The following is a 23,598-nucleotide window of genomic DNA, read 5'->3' as shown; positions in this document are numbered from 1 at the left end:
GAGAGAGAGAGAGAGAGAGAGAGAGAGAGAGAAACAGAGAGAAGAATTTGGGAGAGAGCAAACTTCCAAAATTGAAGTGAAAATAAATTTACTGTGAGCCAAAATGTGAGAACTGAGTATGTGTGTAATTTCACATAAATGGGATAAATTTCTACATTTCAAAAGTAACATTTATATCCAGATTTCTGTAAAGCTGTCCATTGTTCAAAGTGCTATATAAAGGAAACTGAAATGAATAGTTTTCAGTGTTGATCAAGCTGTTTGTGTCTGAGTGCTGAGCACTGCAGCAGAGCAAAGCAAACACACAGAATACTCAAATCAAACAACGTAAACAAGACTCTTTACTCCTGATGCTGCTTAATAGTGCCCAGAGAGACTAGAGTTTACTGCTCACCTTCCTCACCAAACGAAGTGCCTGAGTTCGCTCCACCTCATTACTCTGCTGAATGTCAATGCACCTACACACACAGAGACAGAGAGACAAACAGAGAGACAGAGAGAGAGAGAGACCCACACAGACACAGACAGAGAGAGAGCGAGAGACACAGACACAGAGAGAGAAAGAGAGAGAGACAGAGAGAGAGAGAGACAGAGACACAGAGAGAGAAAGAGAAGGAGAGAAAGAGAGAGAGACAGACAGACAGACACAGACACAGAGAGAGAGAGAGAGAGAGAGAGAGAGATGCACACAGACAGGGAGAGAGAAAGAGACAAAGTCAGAGAGGCACACACAGACACAGAGAAAGAGACACACACACAGAGGAGAGAACAGTGTGTTATTTTAGAGGTCTTTAAGAGACAGGCACCACTCCTTCATATTTGTTGTGTAAATGAGACAAAGTGTATCACAAGTGATTGATCTTTAGCCATATTCCTACTGATCTCCAAAAGAGAGACCTGTTAAAAATCTTATTTGCTGCCAAATTCCCATCACTAGAAGATGGATGTTGATAACCACAGCCTACAGAGCACCAGTGGATTGTGAGGCACGGAGTGGAGAGCTTTCCCTCTGAGAATCACCCAGAACTCACATGGGTCTTATGTGACGCATAAACAGATGTTACCTTATTATTGTTTATATGATCCTGATGTGTAGCGCTGTTACAGAAAATCTTAAATAATGTCAAGAACATTGTATTTCTGAGGCGCTCATAACATTACTGCATGTTAAAACGGCTAGGGATGTGCCGTTACATTTTAGTGTACTAGAAGTGTGCCACTAATACCACTGTAAATTACCAATATATATTTATCAAATAAGGACAAATTATACTTGATCAATTTGTTGTAATTATATATAATGTTGTGGAGCATCTGGGAAATAAGTTAGTTCCTGATTTACTGTAAACTGTAGTAGTTATAAATACCTGTTCCCTGAATAGTCTCTCGACTTTCCTCTCTCTTGAAGTTAATAATAATAATAATAATAATAATAATAATAATAATAATAATAATAATAATAATAATAAAAAGTGTATAACATGTTATTTAACATCTCTAAGAATTAAAGTTGTCATCTTGCTTTTTGTAGAACATGGGAAATTCCTTATTCCAAATTCTCCTTACGCCAATTTTTTAACCAGTGGGAATTATTATCATCATCATCATCATCATCATCATCATCATCATCAAGACATTTGATTACTTCATGTATCCATTGCTTTAGGGCCCTTCTTTGTAGGAAACCACATTAGCTGTGCATAAAAGAAACCTGTAAACTGGTGTAGAAGTCACAGCAATGGCTAGAGGGAATAAAATGTGCACGGAAATTTCTGAAGGATTTAACCCCAGGCTTGTGTTAAGGCTGAGAAGCTGACCCAAAAGTGGCTTTTTATTTGAGATGTGTGAGGCGTGTCTGTGACGGGAACATCGCGTTCAGAGATGAGTTGCCACTGCGGGGTGAGATGCACACAAAGGGACCAAGAGAACACTGTGTTCCTGCTGCGTCGCTGCACTGCAGAACATCACAACCTTCACAGTGATCCTAACTACAGCTGACTTCCACTTCCCTCATCCACACACACACACACACACCCACCCACACCCACACCCACACCCACAACAATCTAAAATTTAACTGGAGCTGATCGACTCTTAGGAATGGGTAAGCTGCAAAGGGAGAAGTCCTATTCCCCTCAACATGCCTGAAAGAAATTCCTACTCTTTACTCAATGGAGATTATGAGATTACGATTATTAAACATTTTGCTAACCATCAACTTCTATTTGATATGGTTTATAGGGCATATCTTACACAAGACTATGTTTTCACACTTTTTTTTTACTCAGCCTCCAAAAAGAGACAGCCAGTATTATATTTGTTCTCTGAGCTGCTTTAAATACGCTAAAGGGCAGGCTTGTCAGAAAACTGAGCGACATCAGATTTGGGACATAATGAAAATTGTAAGTGAACTAATCCATTTCCCGATCCTTTTTCTGTACCACTTTTCAGCTGTTGAGTCGGTGGGACCTGGCAGGGCACAATCTTATACACACTCTCAATTTAGAGATACCAATCAGCCTACAACACATGTCTATAGACTAGGGGGAGGAAACCAAAGTATCTGGAAGCATGGAGAAAACATGCCTATTCCTCACACAGGTAGGGATGAGAATTGAACCACCAGCCCCGGAGCTGTGAGCCAAAACTTCTAACCACGAAGACCAATATTCCAATGTAACTAAAAGTAACAGCATGTGTTTTTTGGGACATTTACCAGTATGTGATGTGATGTCCCACAGTGCCACATGCAGTCAAGCTGCAACAGCTCAAATTGTGATTTTCTGCTTCAAAAGCATCACTAGCCTTACACTAGTCTTTATTTCATCTGCATTACTGATGATAAATAGACCCTAGAGACCAAGCTAGGGTAGTTAGTAAGCTGACTGATGAGCTAGGTAGGACATGTAAGGTTGTTGTTTTGGTTGCTGTGTGTGTTTTGCATAAGCCACCAATTTCTTCCATATCAGTAAATCATGAGCTCTCCTGCTCAATCTCCTACCTTTATCTGAGAAGGTCTCTCTTTGACCCTCTCATAACTAACCCCCTGTTCCGTGGATGCATTTACATGGTAAGGTTTGAATCAATCTGAACAAATTTGTTCCAAGTGCCACTTAACTGCTTTACTCGCCCTTTATAGCTGAACTTGAAGATTGTTGACTAGATGCCTACATCTAATCTGGTCAAATGTATTTACTGCAAACATTGCTGTAATGCTCAAGTCTTAAATAATGTCCTTCTTAAGAAACAGACATTTAGGTACAATTGTGTTGCGGAACATCCATGAAGTTAGTTCCTGGTCTTACTTATGCTATAGCAGTACACAGTCTTTCCCTCTCTGTTTTCACTCTTTAAGGTAGCAGAAATTGTATGGACTGTTACAAAGTGCTTACTCAAAACAAACATCTTAAACACGTCATGGGAAAGTCTTCGGTTTATGTATAGCATACAACATAATGAACAAGCTGTTACTATGGAAACAATCATGCATTAACAGAACCCTATTATAATATTAAGGCTGCTGTCACAGAAAGTTAATCAATGTCTTTTACAGACTTCAACAGAGCTGAAGGATAAATGATTAAATGGTGATTATTCCTCAGTGTAAATTTTATTCAGACTGACTTCAGTTTGCCTGCTTCTGATTTAGTTTTCTATTTTATTGATTGCAGTGTTAGGCTGCACTTAAATCTGGCTGTAACACCATCTTATTGAAAGATTGATGAAGGGTAACGTGTAAGAATGACAGACACACCTGGAAATCAGGTAATCCACCCGGAAGTGGAGGACCTTCTGGAGGATGGTGCTGTCTCTGATTAGGTAGCGGAGAGCTCGCAGACCTGCAGCTCGCACTTCCTTCGCTTCATTAAGCAGCGCCAATCGGAGGCTGGCAAACAGAGACAAGAGATCCAGCTGTGTTAGTCATCTCGCCAGCTGTGTGTTAGTTCTGCATTTTTTTTTAATTTATATATATATATATATATATATATATATATATATATATATATATATATATATATACACACATATATATATACATATATATATACACACACACATACAGTTCTGCATTTTTTTTTATTTATATATATATATATATATATATATATATATATATATATATACACACATACATACATATATATATACACACATACATACATACATACACATACATATATATATATATACACACACATACACATATCTCAAAAAAGACATAAGACGCACCAGATGATGATCTCATCATAAGTAAAGCCAAACTTGTCTTCTGAATGGCCGACGTTGCAAAGGAGCTAAGTGAGAAATGAAATTCAAGATTATACACTATATACACAGCACACATGAACTCTAATTAGCATTCTTACTAAACAGATGGCAACATTTATAAATCAATGGGACAGTCCACAGAGTAAACCATCTACACATATTATAAACCAGGACAACACTGGGGTTATTAAAAACAGCAACACAAGTCTGGATTAATGCAACAATATATTACATTGCACCCAGGGAATGAAGAGAGTTTCAAGAAGTGATTAGCAAAATGGCTAGACGTTAAAGCTAATGACTTTAACTGCTTCCCAAGCAATTCTGCTGTGTACTAGCAGATCTGCACATAAGAGTTTTGGTGAAAGTACGAGTGCTAATTCAAGGGAAATGGTGTTGAAACACCACGTTAACTACAAAAACTTAATCAAGTGTTCTTAATTCAACCATAAAGCACATCAAGCTCATCTCGGTGCGCGTCGACTAGCTGGGCCTCTGCATCATACAGGCGCATTGCAATGTGGAACTCTGAGAGCAGCATTTGTTGCTTGATTAAAATGTATTTCTGTCTAAGATTTGTTCGTTTGTTACTAAAAAACTACAGTGTGAACAAGGCAATAATAAGTATAAATCTGGCCAATATGAGCAAAAATCTTATAAGCAGAATAACGAATTTTAAAAAAAAAAGGACAAGCCAAATACAAATCCTAATTTTGTGTTAAAATGTTCATTTATAAATCATGCACTAGTGATTTATTTTAATTCTGGGAAAAAATCTTATTTATTAGAACACATCAAGTAGGAATTCATCCATCCATCCTCTACACCGCTTATCTTACTGGGTTGCAGGGAACCTGGAGTCTATCCCAGGAGACCTGTAGCATAATATATGGCCAGTCTATCACAGGGCACACACTCACATTCACTCACTATGAACAATTTAGAGATGCCAATCAGACTATAACATAACATATAACGTCTTTGGACTGAGGGAAGAATCTGGAGAACCTGGAGGAAACCCCTGAGGCATGGGGAGAACACGCAAACCCCTCACACATGGTAGAGGTGGGACTCAAAGCCCCAACACTGGAGGTATGGGCCAAACAAGCTAGCCACCCAGCCTCCATGCACCTCAGTAGGAGTCAATGATTTGTATCGTCATATGGCCACAAAACTAATACACCGAATGATATGAAACACATATGGTGGTAAGTTACAGGTATCCCTAAACTGACTTACTGGTATCGCGTTCATGGATGATTACGTCACTTAATTTATTCTGCAGATTTGGTCATTTCTTTGTACTCCATATAGTATTTCAGCAAAAACACACACCACACATTTTATGCACTCCGACATCATGTGCAGTAATACTGACGCATGTGATATGACATGCAGCTTACATGCCCCCAAAGTAAAAAAAAAACAAAAAAAAAAAACAACCCTACAAAATCACTGAGTAAATGAACGTCAGCTTCAGTCTAATCGCCTGGAGACAAACCTTAATGAAGTTGTTGAGGTGACCCAGTTTGCGCATGTTGGAGACACCCTGCTGCTTGGCCACATTTTGGAGAATCTCTCGCAGGTTGTCTTTGGGGTCTGAAAGGAGAAGAGATCAGAATGGCAGGGTTACTGTTATCCTGAACAGCGTGACACGTGCACAGAGCTTGATTTCAGGGTCACGTGCTGAAGGATGAAAGATGAAACAGAAATGCAGCTACAGAATCAGGCACTCAAAGAGGAACGTGTTTCAAATACAAACAGCCGTTTCCTTCCAGCGACTTCGGAGATGGGAGAAAGCAGGAAAGACGGCTTTTGCCCCTACACCTTTTCCTCACACTCAGATTATTTTGCTTATTAAACTCTGGGATTCTCATCAAAACACCACTGTGCTTTTAACATGCTATCTGGACAGGTTCATTAAGGAGGAAGTCTGTAGTCATTCGCTGCATCTCTCCCTAGCTCATAAATCAGTATACTGTCTACACAGTTTCAGGCACCGACTTAGGATACTGGCTCACTCAATTTCCAGTGACATGACCACGTCCTCACGCTGTTAAACATCACCACTGACATTTCTCAAAAACAGGCAAGACCGATATCTACATTATTATTTATTATGTTTAAAATACATTTTAAAAATCGAAAATTTTAAGAATATCGATGAAATAAAGTTAAAAAGCTCCAATGTTCTCGATCACTTGAGAGCTGCAACAACAATATACACTACTTACATTTGTATTGGAAGTTCGTCCACCTCATCTTTTCAAGCTTCAGAAAATATGTACATGTATATATACATCATTTCTATTAAAGAGAACATGGTGACCATCAAGCCTCCCCGGGGCTTTTTCTTTGTAATGCATTGTGGGATTTTTAGGGAGTGAATGTTTTAGTGCACTGTTAGGATTCTGTGATTGTAACAGCCCTTAAAATGGCCGACTCCCTGATCAGTGCCTGATCTGACTACTGAACTATAGAGCTGACTGAGATGCTGCTATTATGACCATACGCAATCTCACTATAAAATCACACGAGTGTGCTGACATTTGATGAGGTACCCACATGTATATATCCCACATGCATTACACACATTTCACTTTAATACGAGCTGAAAGTTTTGTCCATGATTCTAAACGCTGTTTGTAGGAGGGCGTGGTCATGCAGGTCCCATAATCTGCATATAAAAGACGCACCTATGCTAAGCCGCTTCCTGGACTCCTTTTACATATGGCCTATGTTTGTTCTGCATTTTTAAAGCTTGTTTTTCATTCCAAAGAAAAAAAAGAACGCTTTTTGGAGAAAAGGTCTAACGATCCTTTTCCGCACAGGATATATATAATGAAATCTTTACAACACTTCAGATGAGATCAAATCCAGAGGAATATTTCCAGACACATGCATGAGCAGTCTGTAAAAACGTACTGAACGGCCAGAGATCGCTTGGTAATAATTACATGACCCACCTCTACAGCAAAACTACTCCCATCTGAACCTGCTACAGAAATGCTGCTCACAGAAGTGTTGCTCACAATTCAGTCATCTGAAACAGTTTTCCCCACACACTCATTCAGTACACATGCCCACCAGCAAACAGCACAGACTCAGTCAAAAATCAATGGAGGTATCAACAAGGCTTTCTGTTAAGATGCCAGATCTGTGCCTGATGTATGAAAAGTACTATTAGCCCAGCCTGATGTGTGAGAAATACACACCTGGGGCATTCTGAACCACTGCGAACTTCTCCAAACATCACTAAGCTTGCTTGATTTCGTGTTCATTTCTGCAACATACTGATACACTCTTACTGACACACTTCATAACAAGTTAAACAAATGTCTCCTTACAGAAAGCATCACAGTATCAACGACTACATGTCTGTTTATGTAAAGTGTCCGCCAGGTCAAAACCTGCGGGTGAGCTGAAAATACAGACACGATAACGCATTAAAATAAACCTGTGACTTACAGCAACTCTACTGTCAACACTGCTGTGTTAGAAGCAGGAAAAATGGACAGCAGTAAGGATTTGAGCGAGTTCCAAAGGTCCAAATTGTGATGGCTAGACGACTGGATCAGAGCATCTCCAAAACTGCAGCTCTTGTAGGGTGTTCCCGGTCTGCAGTGGTCAGTATCTATCAAAAGTGGTCCAAGGAAGGTACAGTGGTGAAGCGGCGACAGGGTCATGGGTGGCCAAGCCTCACTGATGCACGTGGGGAGCGAAGGCTGACCCGTGTGATCCGATCCAACAGACGAGCTACTGTTGCTCAAATTGCTGAAGAAGTTAATGCTGGTTCTGATAGAAAGGGGTCAGATTACACAGTGCATGACGGGTCAGGGCTGTTTTAGCAGCAAAAGGAGGACCAACACAATATTAGGTAGGTGGTCATAATGTTATGCCTGATCAGTGTCTGAGCATAATAATATGCAAATATTAATATGTAAGAAGTGTCGTCGTCTTTGCAAACCACCCAGAGTTACAGCGTCACTTGAGCAGAATGCAACGCGATAGAACACATGCTCAAAGAAAGTACTTCTTACTCACAAAGCGCAGTGCTGTAGCAGGTGACAGATGGAAACAGAAAGTGAAATCTGGTGTTTGTACAAATACAATACAGGAACACTCTTCTAGAACTTTCATTATATGTACATTACATCAGCGCAAAAAAAACAAAATCCACCTTGACTGACACATTAAATCTTTGTGATTAACATGTGCCCAAGATTTATTATGTAGAGTCTGCTTCTATCATTGTGTTATTGGTATACCTACTTCACAATGCTACTTGTAGTTGTGGCGATGCAGAAGAATTTAGCCCTTGCATCACTTCTAGCTAAAGAGATTGACTTGGCGGTGCTTTGTCCCTCTTCTGCATTCTCTGCTCAAACAGATGATTGCAAAGCTTCAACACTCATATTAACATCACCATCAACCCAAGATTAACCTGGATCATATACACTATATTGCCAAAAGTTTTGGGACACCCCTCTAAATCATTGAATTCAGGGGTTGAGCTCAGCCCCTTAGTTCCAGTGAAAGGAACTCTTAATGCTTCAGCGTACCAAGACATTTTGGATAGGTTCATGCTCCCAACTTTGTGGGAACAGTTTGGGGATGACCCCTTCCTGTTCCAACATGACTGTACACCAGTGCACAAAGCAAGGTCCATAAAGACATGGATCTTTGGGATGAATTAGAGTGGAGACTGTGAGCCAGACCTTCTCGTCCAACATCAGTGCCTGACCTCACAAATGTGCTTCTAGAGGAATGGTCAAAAATTCCCATAAACACACACCTAAACCTTGTGGAAAGCCTTCCCAGAAGAGTTGAAGCTGTTATAGCTGCAAAGGGCGGACCAACTCCATATTACATTCATGTACATGTAAAGGCAGACGCCTGAAACTTTTAGCAATATAATGTAGTTGCACTGCCTTGTGGATCTTTGAGCCCAGTATTTGCTGTTTGATTAATATGCATTTCCAACTGTTTTCTCTACCTGATCAACTTCCTTCCTACTGCACTTCTCATTCCTTTTGTGTCTGACTGCTTCTCCTCCAAATTTCACATCCTCTCTCTCTTCACTCACCATAAATCTTGCCCCTCCGGCTGTGAGGAAGCTACTACTGCCGTAAACACATGACGGTGCTGCCTCTACTGCTGCTCCGAGAGGGTTTCTAACTTCATTATAAACAACATTATCAAACACACACGATACAACGCTGTACATACCCATCACACTGAATAAACACCGATCCTACACCATGTGGCTGTTAAGGGGTTATAGTGTATGGGAGGAGATACAGCCAAAAACACACCAGTGAACTGGGTTTAGTGTTAACAAGCTGCCACTGTAGAGCAAGACACAGGTCTGGGGGCGGGACATACATGTGTTTTATCTATATTCTATGCATACAGTAAAGTTACCTCTGCAAATCACCGGTCCCTGTAGTTGTGTTAAGCTGTCCTGTTTGCACCAAGTCACTCCATGTTCACATAAAGTGAATCAACACCGCTGGACACACCCGCATCAGTTGCCCATGTCGCCAACCCTTACTGAAAATGAATGCTGTACCTCACTGTATGTGTGATCGTAGCATCGGAGCATTTAACTGGATGAACACTAGTAGAGTATATCAAAGAAAAAAGTTAATTGTGTTAAAAGAAGTAAGGAATTCCACCTATCCATCATTTTTCTCAGTCTCTTATTCTACACAGGGTCACAAGGAACCTCGAGTCCATCCCAGGGGACTCGAAGCAGAAGGCAGGGGACACCCTGGACAAAGGGCTAACCCATTTCAAAGCACAATTACACACACCCGCTACAGAAAATTTAGATTTTAAAGCATTTGGGCTGAGGGAGGATACTGCAGTACCCAGAGGAAACCCCCAAAGCATGGGGAGATCATGCAAACTTCACACACACTGGGCGGAGATGGAAAAACAACCCCCTGACCCCAGAGGTGTGAGGCTACATCTCCCACCTGAAGTGAAGAATTATAAAATATTACCAAAACACTTTTTTGTATAGATACACGAACATAGTGGTGTCTATACAGGTAACGGACCTGAACCAAGAGCTCTGAAACCCAGCTTTCGATCGTTGTAAGGACAGTCGGTGTGTACTTTGTGCATCTCTGATCTCACAGCATTCATGTCAGAACAGATAAGTGATGAAGCACCTGACACACTCCAGGTCTTTCCCTCAACACACACACACACACACACACACACACACACACACACACACACCAAAACAAACCCTGCCGTCAGGATGAGCAGAGCCGGCTAGCCAGGCTGCAATAAGGCGCTATAAACAATGTCACGAGCCTGCAGCAGCCTTATAAAGCTTAATAACACCCAAACAGGTTATTGATCATCTCCACGTCGTTCAAGCAGCTGGACCACATCCAGAAGTCATAGCTTTGCATTTGTGGCCCGTAGCTAAGTTAGCTTAGCCTGCCCTGAGGCACAGACTAACTTAACCCCTAAAATACCACCCAGTCTGCGTGATGCTTCAATGACCAGCATCAAAAGCGTCAACAAACAACATAAAGCGTTCGGATAAACCGGCTCGGTTTCAAAAGACAAGACGAGAATTCGCTAGGAAAACACGTTAGCATGTTGCTAACGGGACTGAACCCACCTCTGCTGAGATCCAGTGGTACATTTTCCTCCCCGCTGTCATTCCGACCTGTCGGCAGAAACAAAAAACACAAAACAGCTGTAAGCATGACCAAAATGTCCCAGAAAACAGGCAGTAGACAACAAGCACACTTTGTGGACACGCAATAAACGAAAGTCGTGTAAGTGAATGCGGCCGAATCTCACCTCGCATCCGTATACTTCGGATAGGACGAGCTCGGATGCTAACCGCCATCTTTCCAGAGACAATTCACAACACCGGAAACACCGCGACATATCGCGAGAACAGAGCTCGAGCAGCACGAGAACTGTCCGAGACACTCGAAATGCGCGATGGGCGATATCACCGATTTCCCGATACCGTGGTCGATATTACATTTTAAAAGTCGTATTTATACTTTAAAATGTGTTTTATTCTAGTAAAAAAATAATAATAAACTGGTATAAATGTCACAGTACCAACCTCGTGTATGAAAATTCAATGCTGAAAATCAGTACAAAGACGATTAAATATTAGAACATTTTTTAAATAAAGAACTACACTTATCAAATAAGACTTTTGTCTAATTTATCTAATTTGTCTTAATTTAAACCAAGTATTTATACACACACATATACACATATACACTATATTGCCAGAAGTTTTGGGACGTCTGCCTATACATGCACATAAACTTTAATGACATCCTTAATCCTTAGGGTTTTATATGGAGTTGTCCCGCCCTTTGCAGCTATAACAGCTTCTGGGAAGACTTTGTGAGGAATATCACCTGAAAACATGTCCACAGATCCACAACCCAAAAATCTACTGCAAATCCAATAGATTAAAAGATCTAGCTGTTCAAACTGATTTATTCATAGTTCCTACCACTGGAGATTGTGATAAATCTACTGATATATATTGTTTTAATTAAAAACTGTAAAAACAGCTCATTGTACTGTTTGTCTTGCTTTTATTTATTTTATATAAATTAATATGTTTATTTTTTCACACTTATTTATTTCTACATACAGTTCATTTTAGATTTCTTCTCATTGTAAATAGATTTATTATTATTTCCAGAGTAGGATATAATGCACAATTATACTCCTTAAAGCTTTAGTCAACTTTATAGATGACAGAAATGAAATATATCTTCCTAATGACTTGGTGGTGAAACTCTTAGTAATCATGAAGATGCGCTGTTTGATCATTAGGTGGCGGTAATGCTCCTTACATTTAAATACTCCTTCAAACAGTAGAAGCACACACGTCCTTCCATCCAGCAGCTTTCACACGGGCCTGATCTCAAACCGCTGACTACTTACTATATTAGTGACCTACATAGGGTTATCCATAATTACCTGTAAAACCCTAGGTAGTGCACTATAGGTCTGATTCTATGTCATTTGGTATAAGAGCCGATTCACACTAAAGCTGTGGTGGTCGTGGAGATTAAACGATTTAACAGAGAAGTATGAATATATTCTAACTGTAATTACATTGAAGTAAAGGAAAATTGTATTTAGTTTTGAGCTTCGCTGTTACCTGGTGCGCAGTTTATCGCCTTCTGGTTGCTTGGTTAGCTTTATTAGGCTACGTATTTAGCTTGCTAGCTTGCTAATTACGGAGAGGTACATGTGGAGCTATCCATCCATCTATCTAATCAACTCACATTATAATGCCAAAAGTTTTGGGACACCCCTTCAAACCATTGAATTCAGGTGTTGTTTTTCAGGAGTTGGGCTTGACCCCTTAGTTCCAGTGAAAGGAACTCTTAATGCTTCAGCTTCATATCAAGGCATTTTAAGCCAATTTCATGATAATTGTGGGAACAGTTTGGGGATGACCCCTTCCTGTTCCAACATGACTGCACACCAGTGCACAAAGCAAGATCCATAAAGACATGGATGAGTGAGTTTGGTGTGGAGGAACTTGACTGACCTTCCCAGAAGAGTTAAAACTGTTATAGCTGCAAAGGGCAGAACAACTCCATAATAAATTCATGTGCCTGTAAAGGCAAACATCCCAGTTTTGGCCTGGCTCGCAGGCTTTCCACAAGGTTTAGGAGTGGGTTTATGGGAATTTTTGACAATTTCTCTAGAAGCACATTTGTGAGGTCAGGCACTGATGTTGGACGAGAAGGCCTGGCGCACAGTCTCCACTCTAATTCATCCCAAAGGTGTTCTATCGGGTTGAGGTCAGAACTCTGTGCAGGCCAGTCAAGTTCCTAACTTTGTTCATCCATGTCTTTATGGACCTTGACCTGTTGGAACAAGAAGGGGTCATCCCCAAACTTTTCCCACAATGTTGGGAGCATGAAATTGTCCACAATGTCTTGGTATGCTGAAGCATTAAGAATTCCTTTCACTGGAACAAAGGGGTCAAGCCTGAACTCAATGATTTAGAGGGGTGTCCCAAAACCTTTGGCAATGTAGTGTATCTACTATAGCTTTTGTTATCTGTATACTTGTCTAATGTAAGCTAAGTGGTTTAATTAACTAGAAGGCATTAAATTGATCCAGCATGGTGTGAGGTTTAAATATATGATCAATGGAAACTATGGATATCACATGCAAGCCTTAAGAAACCTTTAGAATTTTGATCATCAGCAGTGTAATTTTCATATTTCTTAGTCACAGGGTGGCAAAAAAAAAAGTTTAAAACTATAAAACATCCATACCGACAGATCAGTCATAACATGAAAACCACTGTGAATAACATTGATTATCGGGTTATAATGGCACCTGTTAAGAGTTGGGATATATCCATTGTGTCATGGATCAAATAACTGGCAACTAAAAAAGGCTGTGTTAAACAGTTTACTTGATATGTCCCACAATGCTTACACGCTCTTTAAAGCCTAATGCCCTCAGCAGCAGGAAGTTATCACTCCATGCTCTCCGGCTGTTTATGAAAGATTGTAGCTCCACAGTTCAAAGGATCAACAAAATCCTCACCTTCACAGCAATGTCCTCATGACAGTGAATACAAACAGACTGCAGGTGAAAAGTACAGACTCAGTATTTAAATGAGATACGAGGTTCAGTACAAACTGAAGGAGCTAGTTTGTGAATGATATGCTTGATGTTGGTCGTGAGCAAAATGAATGAACGAGACATGTCTTTCACTCGCTTCGGATGTCGGAGCAGAGGAGCAGGAGCCATGCTATAAAAAAAGAGGACCAGTGTAAAGGTGAAGTGAAGACGAGAGCACTGGTCAACACATCACTTATGCTACTGCAGATGAAGGGGCGGGGCTTCCGATACAGGAGTTTTTCAGCACATCTGAATAACTGTCCCTTCATTTCAGAGTCATCGGTTGTTTGTAGATTTGCTCTTTCGGCACATTTCTAAAAACATTTTGGAGCTCTTGACACAAAAAAGGTGGAGGATTTAACTCAGTAACAGTTTTAACATTTATGCTTTAGTGGCTTGTAAACATATTCCTGTTCTTCTGCAACTTTTTAACTCATATCATGCAACAGATGTTTTCTGTTGTTTTCAGGACTCTTGAGGAACCATGGGCCGCTCCTCCAAAGACAAGCGCGATATTTACTACAGACTGGCTAAAGAGGAGGGCTGGCGAGCCAGGAGCGCCTTCAAACTGCTGCAGCTGGACGAAGAGTTCAATCTGTTTAAAGGCAAGACTCGACTGTGATCACTCACTTTATTCCCTTGTAGAGACCCGCAGCTACAAAGTGACCAGAGCCTGTTCATTTTCAGTGAGAGTACACCCACTGATAAACCTTATTGCTATAACAACCAGGTCGACTGTATGTGAACGTAGCATTACATGTAAACGTGGGTGTCAGAGCCAAAATTTTATATTAGCAATAGTGAAATGATGCTGTAAACTGTTTGTAAAACAGCGGCATCTCGTGGTCACACGCATTAGTGCAGGCAATAATTTACTGAACACCGATCAGCCATAACATTATGACCACCTCCCTAATATTGTGTTGGTCCCACTGTTGCTGCCAAAACAGCCCTGACCCTTCGAGGCATGGACTCCACTAGATCCCTGAAGGTATGCTGTGGTATCTGGCACCAAGATGTTAGCAGCAGATCCTTTAAGTCCTGTCCCCACCTCACAACTTACAGGACTTAAAGGATACTTTTGATAGATATTGACCACTGCAGACCGGGAACACCCCACAAGAGCTGCAGTTTTGGAGATGCTCTGATCCAGTCGTCTAGCCATCACAATTTGGCCCTTCGTCAAACTCGCTCAAATCCTTACACTTGTCCATTTTTCCTGCTTTTAACACATCAACTTTGAGGACAAAATGTTCACTTGCTGCTTAATATATCCCACCCACTAACAGGTGCCATGATGAGGAGATAATCAGTGTTATTCACTTCACCTGGCACTGCTCATAATCAGTTATGCCTGATCGGTGTATGACGAGGTATTTTGTACAGGTGTGAGACGAGCAGTGGATTTGTGTGCCGCACCGGGCAGCTGGAGTCAGGTTCTGAGCCGCAAACTCCGGTGAGTAACTCTCATATTCTTAACAAAATTCAGTTTGTCCAAAAATATATTTTGTACAATGTTTTTTCTTTATATTTATTAACAGTTATGACATGATACACAGAAGGGTGTGCTTCATACCGTGCTTATCCTCAGGTCATTCTGAATCCTGCTTTTAATGCTGTCTAGAAGAGTGGCTTGATGAAGCAGGATCAGCACCCTGCATTCTGCTGCCAAAACATGTAGAGTCTGAAATAAGGCAGTGTTATAATATTCTAGCTAGAACATAAAGATTATGAATAATTAGGATTAAGTGTTAACCTGGGGTAAAGTATGAGTAGCGCTAAATGTCAAGGATTCCCTTTACACGGAGTTTACAGTCTCCCAGGGTTAACTGTCGAGTATGTGTGCTAGATAATGTAACATCCTTTGTACAATGTTCTAGAGTGAAAGAGTCGAGCGAGGAGGTGAAGATTGTAGCAGTGGATCTGCAGGCGATGGCGCCTTTACCCGGAGTCACACAGATTCAAGGAGATATCACTAAGGTACAAGCAGCAGCAGTGTGTGTAATATATTTGTATTCAGTATAATACAGGTGTATTTTTGTTCTACACTAATGTACTGTGCACATTTGACTTGTTTAACTTGCACAGCCATCATCTTATTTATTGGGTAGAAAAGCAAAGTATAAAACCAATCAACACTTCATGTATGGTCTTTAATGGCCTTTAATACATTATATTGCCAAAGGTTTTAGGACATTTGCCTTTACATGCACATGAATGTAATATGGAGTTGGCCCGCCCTTTGCAACTATAACAGCTTCATCTCTTCTGGGAAGGCTTTCCACAAAGTTTAGGAGTGTGTTTATGGGAATTTTTGACCATTCCTCTAGAAGCACATTTGTGAGGTCAGGCACTGATGTTGGACGAGAAGGTCTGGCTCCACTCTAATTCATCCCAAAAGTGTTCTATCAGGTTGAGGTCAGGACTCTGTGCAGGCCAGTCAAGTTCCTCCACATCAAACTCACTCACACTAAAGCTTTCAGTGTAAGGATAATATAAAACAAATATTTACATGTATCTAAATTATAGATTAATAAAACAGTAGGACACCAGAAATATGAGAAAGATTTAGGTCAGTAAGGACACCAGAAATATGAGCAGGATTTAGGTCAGTAAGAAATTAAAAGCTTGCAGGTGCAGGAAAATAATGTTACTGCCTTTAAGTTGATCATTTTCCAATCACAGCACATCTGGAAGTTTTTTATTCCTCTAAATACTACAGGCAATAACAAACGGTTGCATACTTTCAAATCATTTGCTAGTTACACTTCATGTGGAACATCTGCAGCACAAGTTCCTATGGTCATTTACTCTGATCAGCCAGGGACAGGTGACGTGAGTAGCATTGATTATCTCATTAGGAAGGCATCTGTCAGAGGGTGGGATATATTAGGCAGCAAGTTGACCGGTCAGTTCACAGTTTTAATGTGTTGCAAACAGGGAAAAAGGGGTGAGTGACTTTGACAAGGGATGAATTGTGATGTAGATGACCAGGTCAGAGCATCTCCAAAACAGGTCTACCTACAAAAATTGGTTTAAGGAAGGAAACAAATGTGAACAAATGTGACAGGGTCATGGATACCCAAGGCTCACTGATGTGCATGTGCATCTGATCAAATCCATTAAACAGCAGAAGTGTAAACAAGAAACAGCAAATGCATAACCTTCTCTGTCCTGAGGACTTTCCTGTGGTGGAAAACCTTTTTGAAAAACTGCTATTCCTTCCAAAAAACCCTAACTAAACACCATCGTACAGAAATCTTCAAGCATCTCAGAAGTCAGAGGATCCTGTGAGTGAGCTGTTACTATAGAATCGATAACGTAGAACAAGTGCGTCAATATAAACCTGCGCTTCTGTCCGAGCCGCTGTTAAAGGAAATGAATGAACAGCTTCTGACCAATCAGAATCCAGACTTCAACAGTGCTGTGGGCAAAACATGGAAAATAGTTACATGAATGCAGCTCATTTAGCTTAATTATTCAGAAAGGATATAGTGGTGTCTGTACTATTACACTAACAACAGCTAACAGTGATGTGTGTGTGAGATCTAGTGATTTACAGTTTGCATGATGATTTTTAAACCATGTTCTTTGGTATTGTTGGTGTAGATTTCCACAGCTCAGGAGATTATCAGGCACTTTGAGGGCCAGGCGGCAGACTTGGTGGTGTGTGACGGTGCCCCTGATGGTATTTATGTTCATTTATTCTTGATTCTTTGCTTCATTTAACATTTCTTCATAGCTCTGCCTTCACTGAGATGCTTCAGTAATCCATTGTGTGTTGTTTATGATGGATATTTATGCAGAAAATTGCTTTATCATTTTTTTTTTAAAAATACTTAATTCAGTTTTATTTAGAGTCTCTGCCCGTGCTGCATCAGCAGTGCTGTCAACTCTTTTTGCTTCTTGTTTGTCTTTCCTAATAACCCGTGCGGCACCTAATCAGATTTTTTAGAACTTTATTTTGCAGAAAGTGATTTTGTTGACTTGTATAACAGCATTCGTTCCTCTGGGAATGGCTTTACAGTGAGCAGCATGTTGTGTTTGCTGATTAAACAGCAGGAATTTTGACTCCGGTTGTTTGCATTCGCAGTTACAGGACTGCACGACGTAGACGAGTACATTCAAGCCCAGCTCCTTCTCGCTGTACGTATCTATAATCCACCTCCACATGACACGTGCAGTACTGCAAATTGTAGAAATTAAAAATGGCACCTTCTTAAAAATAACAGTTGACTAAATCCACTAATTTCACTTTTATTTATTTTTTTTAAGGCTCTGAATATCACAACCCACGTTCTAAAGCCTGGAGGCAACTTTGTGGCCAAGGTAAGCTTATATTTAAAGAAAATGTAATCATTTCTAACTGATTGAAGATACTCACATGGGCTTTTCCCATTTAAAACTCTCGGAAAAGGGAATCTTTTTTCCACATTTTACACTGCTCATACTTTATCTGGGGTGAAGAGTTCATCCTGTTTATTCGTAATATGACGATCCACACTCCTCGGAAACTCAGAGCTCATAGAAAATCCACTCGTAATTACGACTTTGTGGTGACTCTCTCGTGTGTTCAACTCGGAAATCCGACATTTTCGACGTGACTTAAAAAAAACAGCAGGCATTATGGGTAATGTAGGAAACCGTTAGGAGGGTTTGTTCTGCAAAGATCTGTGCGAGTGCTTAATAAAGTCTTTATCTGTGTGCAGATCTTTAGAGGGAAGGATGTGACGCTGCTTTATTCTCAGCTCAAAATCTTCTTCAGTACAGTGACCTGTGCCAAACCACGCAGCAGCCGGAACTCCAGCATCGGTGAGTGATTTAAACCCAGCAGGTCATGAGAGTAAGAACAGCCACTGGAGCTGTAGAGTTAGTTAGAGTTGGGTCACAGTCTGCAGAATTCAGAAAAGTTGTCAGTTGTCTAATGTTTACAGTGTAGGGATGATGTAAGATAAGCGGTCACCAATCTAGCAAACTGCAGAGACACAGCTAGCCTGGAAAAATGAACCCAAACATGAGAGTCGAGGCTTTTTCCCGGTGCAGAGGGTCGAAAAGCTTACAGAAGCGTGTCTCACAACAATCACAAGGCTTATAGTGTACAGTACGTGATTAGGGACACAAACTTTAGTGTACCAGAGCTCATTAATAAATCATAGCAAGTGGAAGCTAATTTAAGAAGCTAAATTGCACCTAGTGAGTGGAAGCTAAATCAAAGCTATACTACAGACCCAAACTCAGAAAGCAAAACCTAAACCAGGAAGCAACCAAGCTACTAATCAAGCAACCGGAAGCTCAGCAGAGCTCATTAGAATATTAGGCCACACCCACTGCTGTTCAAGCAGGATTTTTATCATTTCTGGGTTTTTTTTTTTTTCCCTTGTCAATTAAATGTTGATGGAAGTTTGTTTGACTTTTTTTGAAGGGTGAAATGTGTGTGAATTTTGCCGTTGTGTGTTTTCTCCCCGCAGAGGCGTTTGTAGTGTGCCAGAATTATTCACCCCCTGAAGGTTACGTCCCCAACATGTCTAACCCACTGCTGGATCACTCGTATGGTAACACGCTGCTTTATACCTCCTGCTGTCTCTAAACCCATTCTTCACTCTACTGCCGATGAATCTTTTACTGGATTTTCTGGACTGTTTATTTTATTTGAACTACATTCGAGGCTGTAAGTAAATTAAATATAATATATTCCCAAGAGTACCTTGTTTGTCCTGATCAGTTACACTGCCCACAGTTCTTCAGAAAAATCCTGCTCATTCTTTGCATTTAGCATCTTCCAACAGAGGCTAAGTGATTTTCAGATCCATCTTTTCACACTTGGGGACTTGTACACAACTAGTACAAAAGGTGCATTCACTGATGCTCAAGAAGGCAACACGTTGCATTAAGAGCCAGGGGGTGTAAACTTTTGAGCAGGATGATCAGTTTAAATTGTTATTTTGTCTTCTGGGAAACTTGTAAACAGCATCTTCTGCATCCTCAACACTTACACCCACTAGCTTCCTATCCACATTTATTACATCCAAATACCTCCTATTTGCCTCCTGCCTGACAGCTCCATGTCCAACATTCTCCTACCAATATACTCACTCTCCCTCCTCTGAACATGTCCAAACCATCTGGTCTCCCTAACTTCATCCTCCAAACGTCTAACATGAGCTGTCCCTCTGATGTACTCGTTCCTAATCCTCTCCAACCTTGTCACTCCCAAAGAGAACCTCAGCATCTTCAGCTCTGCTACCTCCAGCTCTGACTCCTGTCTCTTCCTCAGTGACAGTGTCTCTAAACCATACAGCATGGCCGGTCTCACCACTGTCTTGTACACCTTCCCCTTGATTCTCGCTGATATTTGTCTATCACACAGAACTCCTGATCTATCTATCTATCCCTTCTTTACCTCTTACATTGATCATGACAATTATACTGTGTAAAAGTTTACACACCCCCGGTTCTTAAGATTCCGCAAGGTTTATATAAAACTGTAGTTTAATATAAATGTGGAGGTGGCTGATGTAATTATTACTGGAGAATCTCTGGGATTTTGTAGATATCCATCAGTCATTTTTAACACACTCTCTGTAGTCATTATAATACGCCTGTTTTGCTGACCTAGTGTAGACGTAAAGGCACGTTTTCCTCCTTTCAGAACCATGAAAAAACAGTGCACTTCAATTAAAGTGTATTCCTGAGCAACTCACTGTCCAGAAGAGTGATGTAATCCACTACTATTAGATGTACACACCTGTTAATAGACGTGTTAATGAACTGACAGTGATGCTGAAAGTATCAGGTATAAAACGATGAATTCCTGTTTGTTTGTCAGATGTGGATTTCAACCAGCTCGAGGGACCGAACAGGATAATCGTTCCTTTTCTGGCGTGTGGAGACCTCAGTGCGTTCGACTCGGACAGGACCTACCCACTGCAGGTGCTCATCTGGGGAAATATGTCCTGAGAATTAACGTGTCGGTCATTACTGACTTTTGAGAGAACTTCTCAAAGTAAAGTGACAGTGTTATTTAGAATTTTTAGAGCAGGGTACAGAAATAAGTCTGATTACTGACACTATTATACCCTGAGTTCATGTCCGTGTGCACATGGAAACATCTCAGCAAAACATCAGAATCAGGAATTCTGCTCTTCAAAAGAATTAGGAAGTGCAGTACTAAAAGGATACTAAAAACAACATTTCATGCTCACATGATCCATACGTAACAGATATATAATGCCTTCTAACCTAATCTTATAATAGGATACATGAGATTACTGTGGATGGTGACACATTTGGATACCACTATTGCAATTAGGATTGCAATTACCAAGAACACTTTTGCACTCAAGTCTCCATCAGTGAACAGCTAATAACTTCAACAAGACAGACGTAATGCTACAACTAGAATGAATCTCATATCATTAACGGGAAATGATTTTATAATCACACTCTCCGGTGTCACCCAGATGAGGATGGCTTCCCTTTTGAGTCTGGTTCCTCTCAAGGTTTCTTCCTCACATCATCTCAGGGAGTTTTTCCCTCACCACCATCACCTCTGGATTGCGCATTAGAGATAAATTTATGAATGTATCATTTATGTTCTTTAAATATAATGTTTCTGTAAAGCTGCTTTGTGATGTTGATGAAAACGCTTTACAAATAGAATTGAATTAATCTTAGTACACACACACCTCTGTATCCTAGCTGAATTTCTTGACAATATTTAATACTTCATTTTAAGTCAGATACTATCCTGAATTATGACATGTAACACAAACTGGGTTTTCTTACACAACCTTTTTATTTCACCAGGAGTGCATTGTGACACAGACACACACACACACACACACAACTCCAATAGTGAAAGTAATGACACAAAGGTTTCCACTGCTATAATTCTTGTATTTAACAGATTCTTTTAATAATAAGGTTTTGAGGTGTTTGTAATGTGTTAGAGGAAGATTATTTGAAGTGATCAGATCACTCTGAGCTTGTGTGTGTGTGTGTTTCTGTGCAGCTGGACTCGAATAAGGAGTACGAGTATTTGCCGCCCACACAGCCTCCGATTCGACCGCCATATCAGCAAGCCTGTCATTTACGCAAAAACAACCTGCTGGCCAAAGAGGACTCGCCTTCTGCCCCACTAGAGGGAGCTCTTTCCACCATGAACCTCGAAACCCAACTGGAAACTGACATTGCCACACCTGAAACTCACTGAACACTTGGCACTCTCTCACAGACATTTTATTCAAGACCTTATGGTCAGTTTTTTTAAAGGTGAAAGTTTCGTTGATATATATATATAATCAGTGTGATCTATCACGGATTTTAATGATATTAGTGTTTTTATGTATTGTACAAATAAACCATTGAACCTTCATCTCCGAATGAATTTCTGAGACTAAAGAGAGAGAGAGAGAGAGATAGATATACAATGACTTGCAAATGTATTTTTCCTGTTCTGTTGCATTCCAAAAAAAAATGTGGATTTTATTTAGTGGACCTAATACAAAAATTGTCCAAATTGAAATCGAATGAAAAAATACCTTGTTTAAAACAAATACTAAAAATGATCAAGATGTGTTGCATATGCCTTCACCCTAAATAAGATCTGGTCCAACCAATTCACCCAGTTAGCTGATTAAGGTCCACCTCTGTGCAACCACAAAGAGTCACATGATCTGTCACATGATCTCAGCATAAATACACTGGTTCTGACCAGGCCCCTGAGTCTGAAACAATACTAAACAAGCATCATGAAGGAAAACCAGCTAACCAAACAAGTCAGACAAAGCTGTGGAGACATATACACTATATTGCCAAAAGTATTTGCTCACCTGCCTTGACTCGCATATGAACTTAAGTGACATCCCATTCCTAATCCCTACGGTTCAGTATAACGTTGGTTCACTCTTTGCAGCTGTAACAGCTTCAACTCTTCTGGGAAGGCTGTCCACAAGGTTTAAGAGTGTGTTTATGGGAATTTTTGACCATTCTTCCAGAAGCGCATTTGTGAGGTCACACACTGATGTTGGACGAGAAGGCCTGGCTCTCAGTCTCCACTCTAATTCATCCCAAAGGTGTTCTATCGGGTTGAGGTCAGGACTCTGTGCAGGCCAGTCAAGTTCATCCACACCAGACTCTGTCATCCATGTCTTTATGGACCTTGCTTTGTGCACTGGTGCACAGTCATGTTGGAAGAGGAAGGGGCCAGCTCCAAACTGTTCCCACAAAGTTGGGAGCATGGAATTGTCCAAAATGTCTTGGTATGCTGAAGCATTCAGAGTTCCTTTCACTGGAACTAAGGGGCCAAGCCCAGCTCCTGAAAAACAACCCCATACCATAATCCCCCCTCCACCAAACTTTACACTTGGCACAATGCAGTAAGACAAGTACCGTTCTCCTGGCAACCGCCAAACCCAGACTCGTCCTTCAGATTGCCAGATGGAGAAGCACGATTCGTCACTCCAGAGAACGCGTCACCACTGCTCTAGAGTCCAGTGGCGGCATGCTTTACACCACTGCATCCGACGCTTTGCATTGCACTTGGTGATGTATGGCTTGGATGCAGCTGCTCGGCCATGGAAACCCATTCCATGAAGCTCTCTGCACACTGTTCTTGAGCTAATCTGAAGGCCACATGAAGTTTGGAGGTCTGTAGTGATTGACTCTGCA

At 40.7% G+C, this 23,598-nt stretch overlaps 2 protein-coding genes across 2 annotated transcripts in view; one reads left to right on the top strand and one right to left on the bottom strand.

Annotated features, from left to right (window-relative positions):
• Window positions 1-11,179, bottom strand: part of rictorb (RPTOR independent companion of MTOR, complex 2b) — a 30,078-nt gene extending 18,899 nt beyond the window's left edge. The window contains exons 1-6 of the mRNA XM_058415981.1: window positions 11,098-11,179; window positions 10,913-10,960; window positions 5,771-5,868; window positions 4,231-4,295; window positions 3,755-3,886; window positions 395-458 (exon numbers count right to left, since the gene is read on the bottom strand). Coding sequence (XP_058271964.1) covers window positions 395-458; window positions 3,755-3,886; window positions 4,231-4,295; window positions 5,771-5,868; window positions 10,913-10,960; window positions 11,098-11,146 — 456 coding nt within the window. The 5' untranslated portion in view covers window positions 11,147-11,179. The remainder of the gene's footprint in view (window positions 1-394; window positions 459-3,754; window positions 3,887-4,230; window positions 4,296-5,770; window positions 5,869-10,912; window positions 10,961-11,097) is intronic.
• Window positions 11,180-12,215: 1,036 nt separating this feature from the next.
• Window positions 12,216-22,303, top strand: ftsj1 (FtsJ RNA 2'-O-methyltransferase 1). Its single transcript, XM_058416520.1, has 11 exons — window positions 12,216-12,366; window positions 14,399-14,534; window positions 15,316-15,385; window positions 15,810-15,909; window positions 17,539-17,617; window positions 18,023-18,075; window positions 18,205-18,258; window positions 18,639-18,741; window positions 19,398-19,481; window positions 20,756-20,859; window positions 21,941-22,303. Exons 2-11 carry the CDS (start codon window positions 14,414-14,416, stop codon window positions 22,139-22,141), a joined length of 969 nt encoding a protein of 322 aa, XP_058272503.1. The 5' UTR covers window positions 12,216-12,366; window positions 14,399-14,413; the 3' UTR covers window positions 22,142-22,303.
• The last annotated feature ends 1,295 nt before the right edge of the window (window positions 22,304-23,598 follow it).

Source organism: Hemibagrus wyckioides, linkage group LG18 (assembly GCF_019097595.1).
Source record: "Hemibagrus wyckioides isolate EC202008001 linkage group LG18, SWU_Hwy_1.0, whole genome shotgun sequence".
Classification (NCBI taxonomy): domain Eukaryota; kingdom Metazoa; phylum Chordata; class Actinopteri; order Siluriformes; family Bagridae; genus Hemibagrus; species Hemibagrus wyckioides.
Note: the sequence above shows the minus strand (reverse complement) of the source record. Positions and strands in the feature narration are given on the sequence as shown.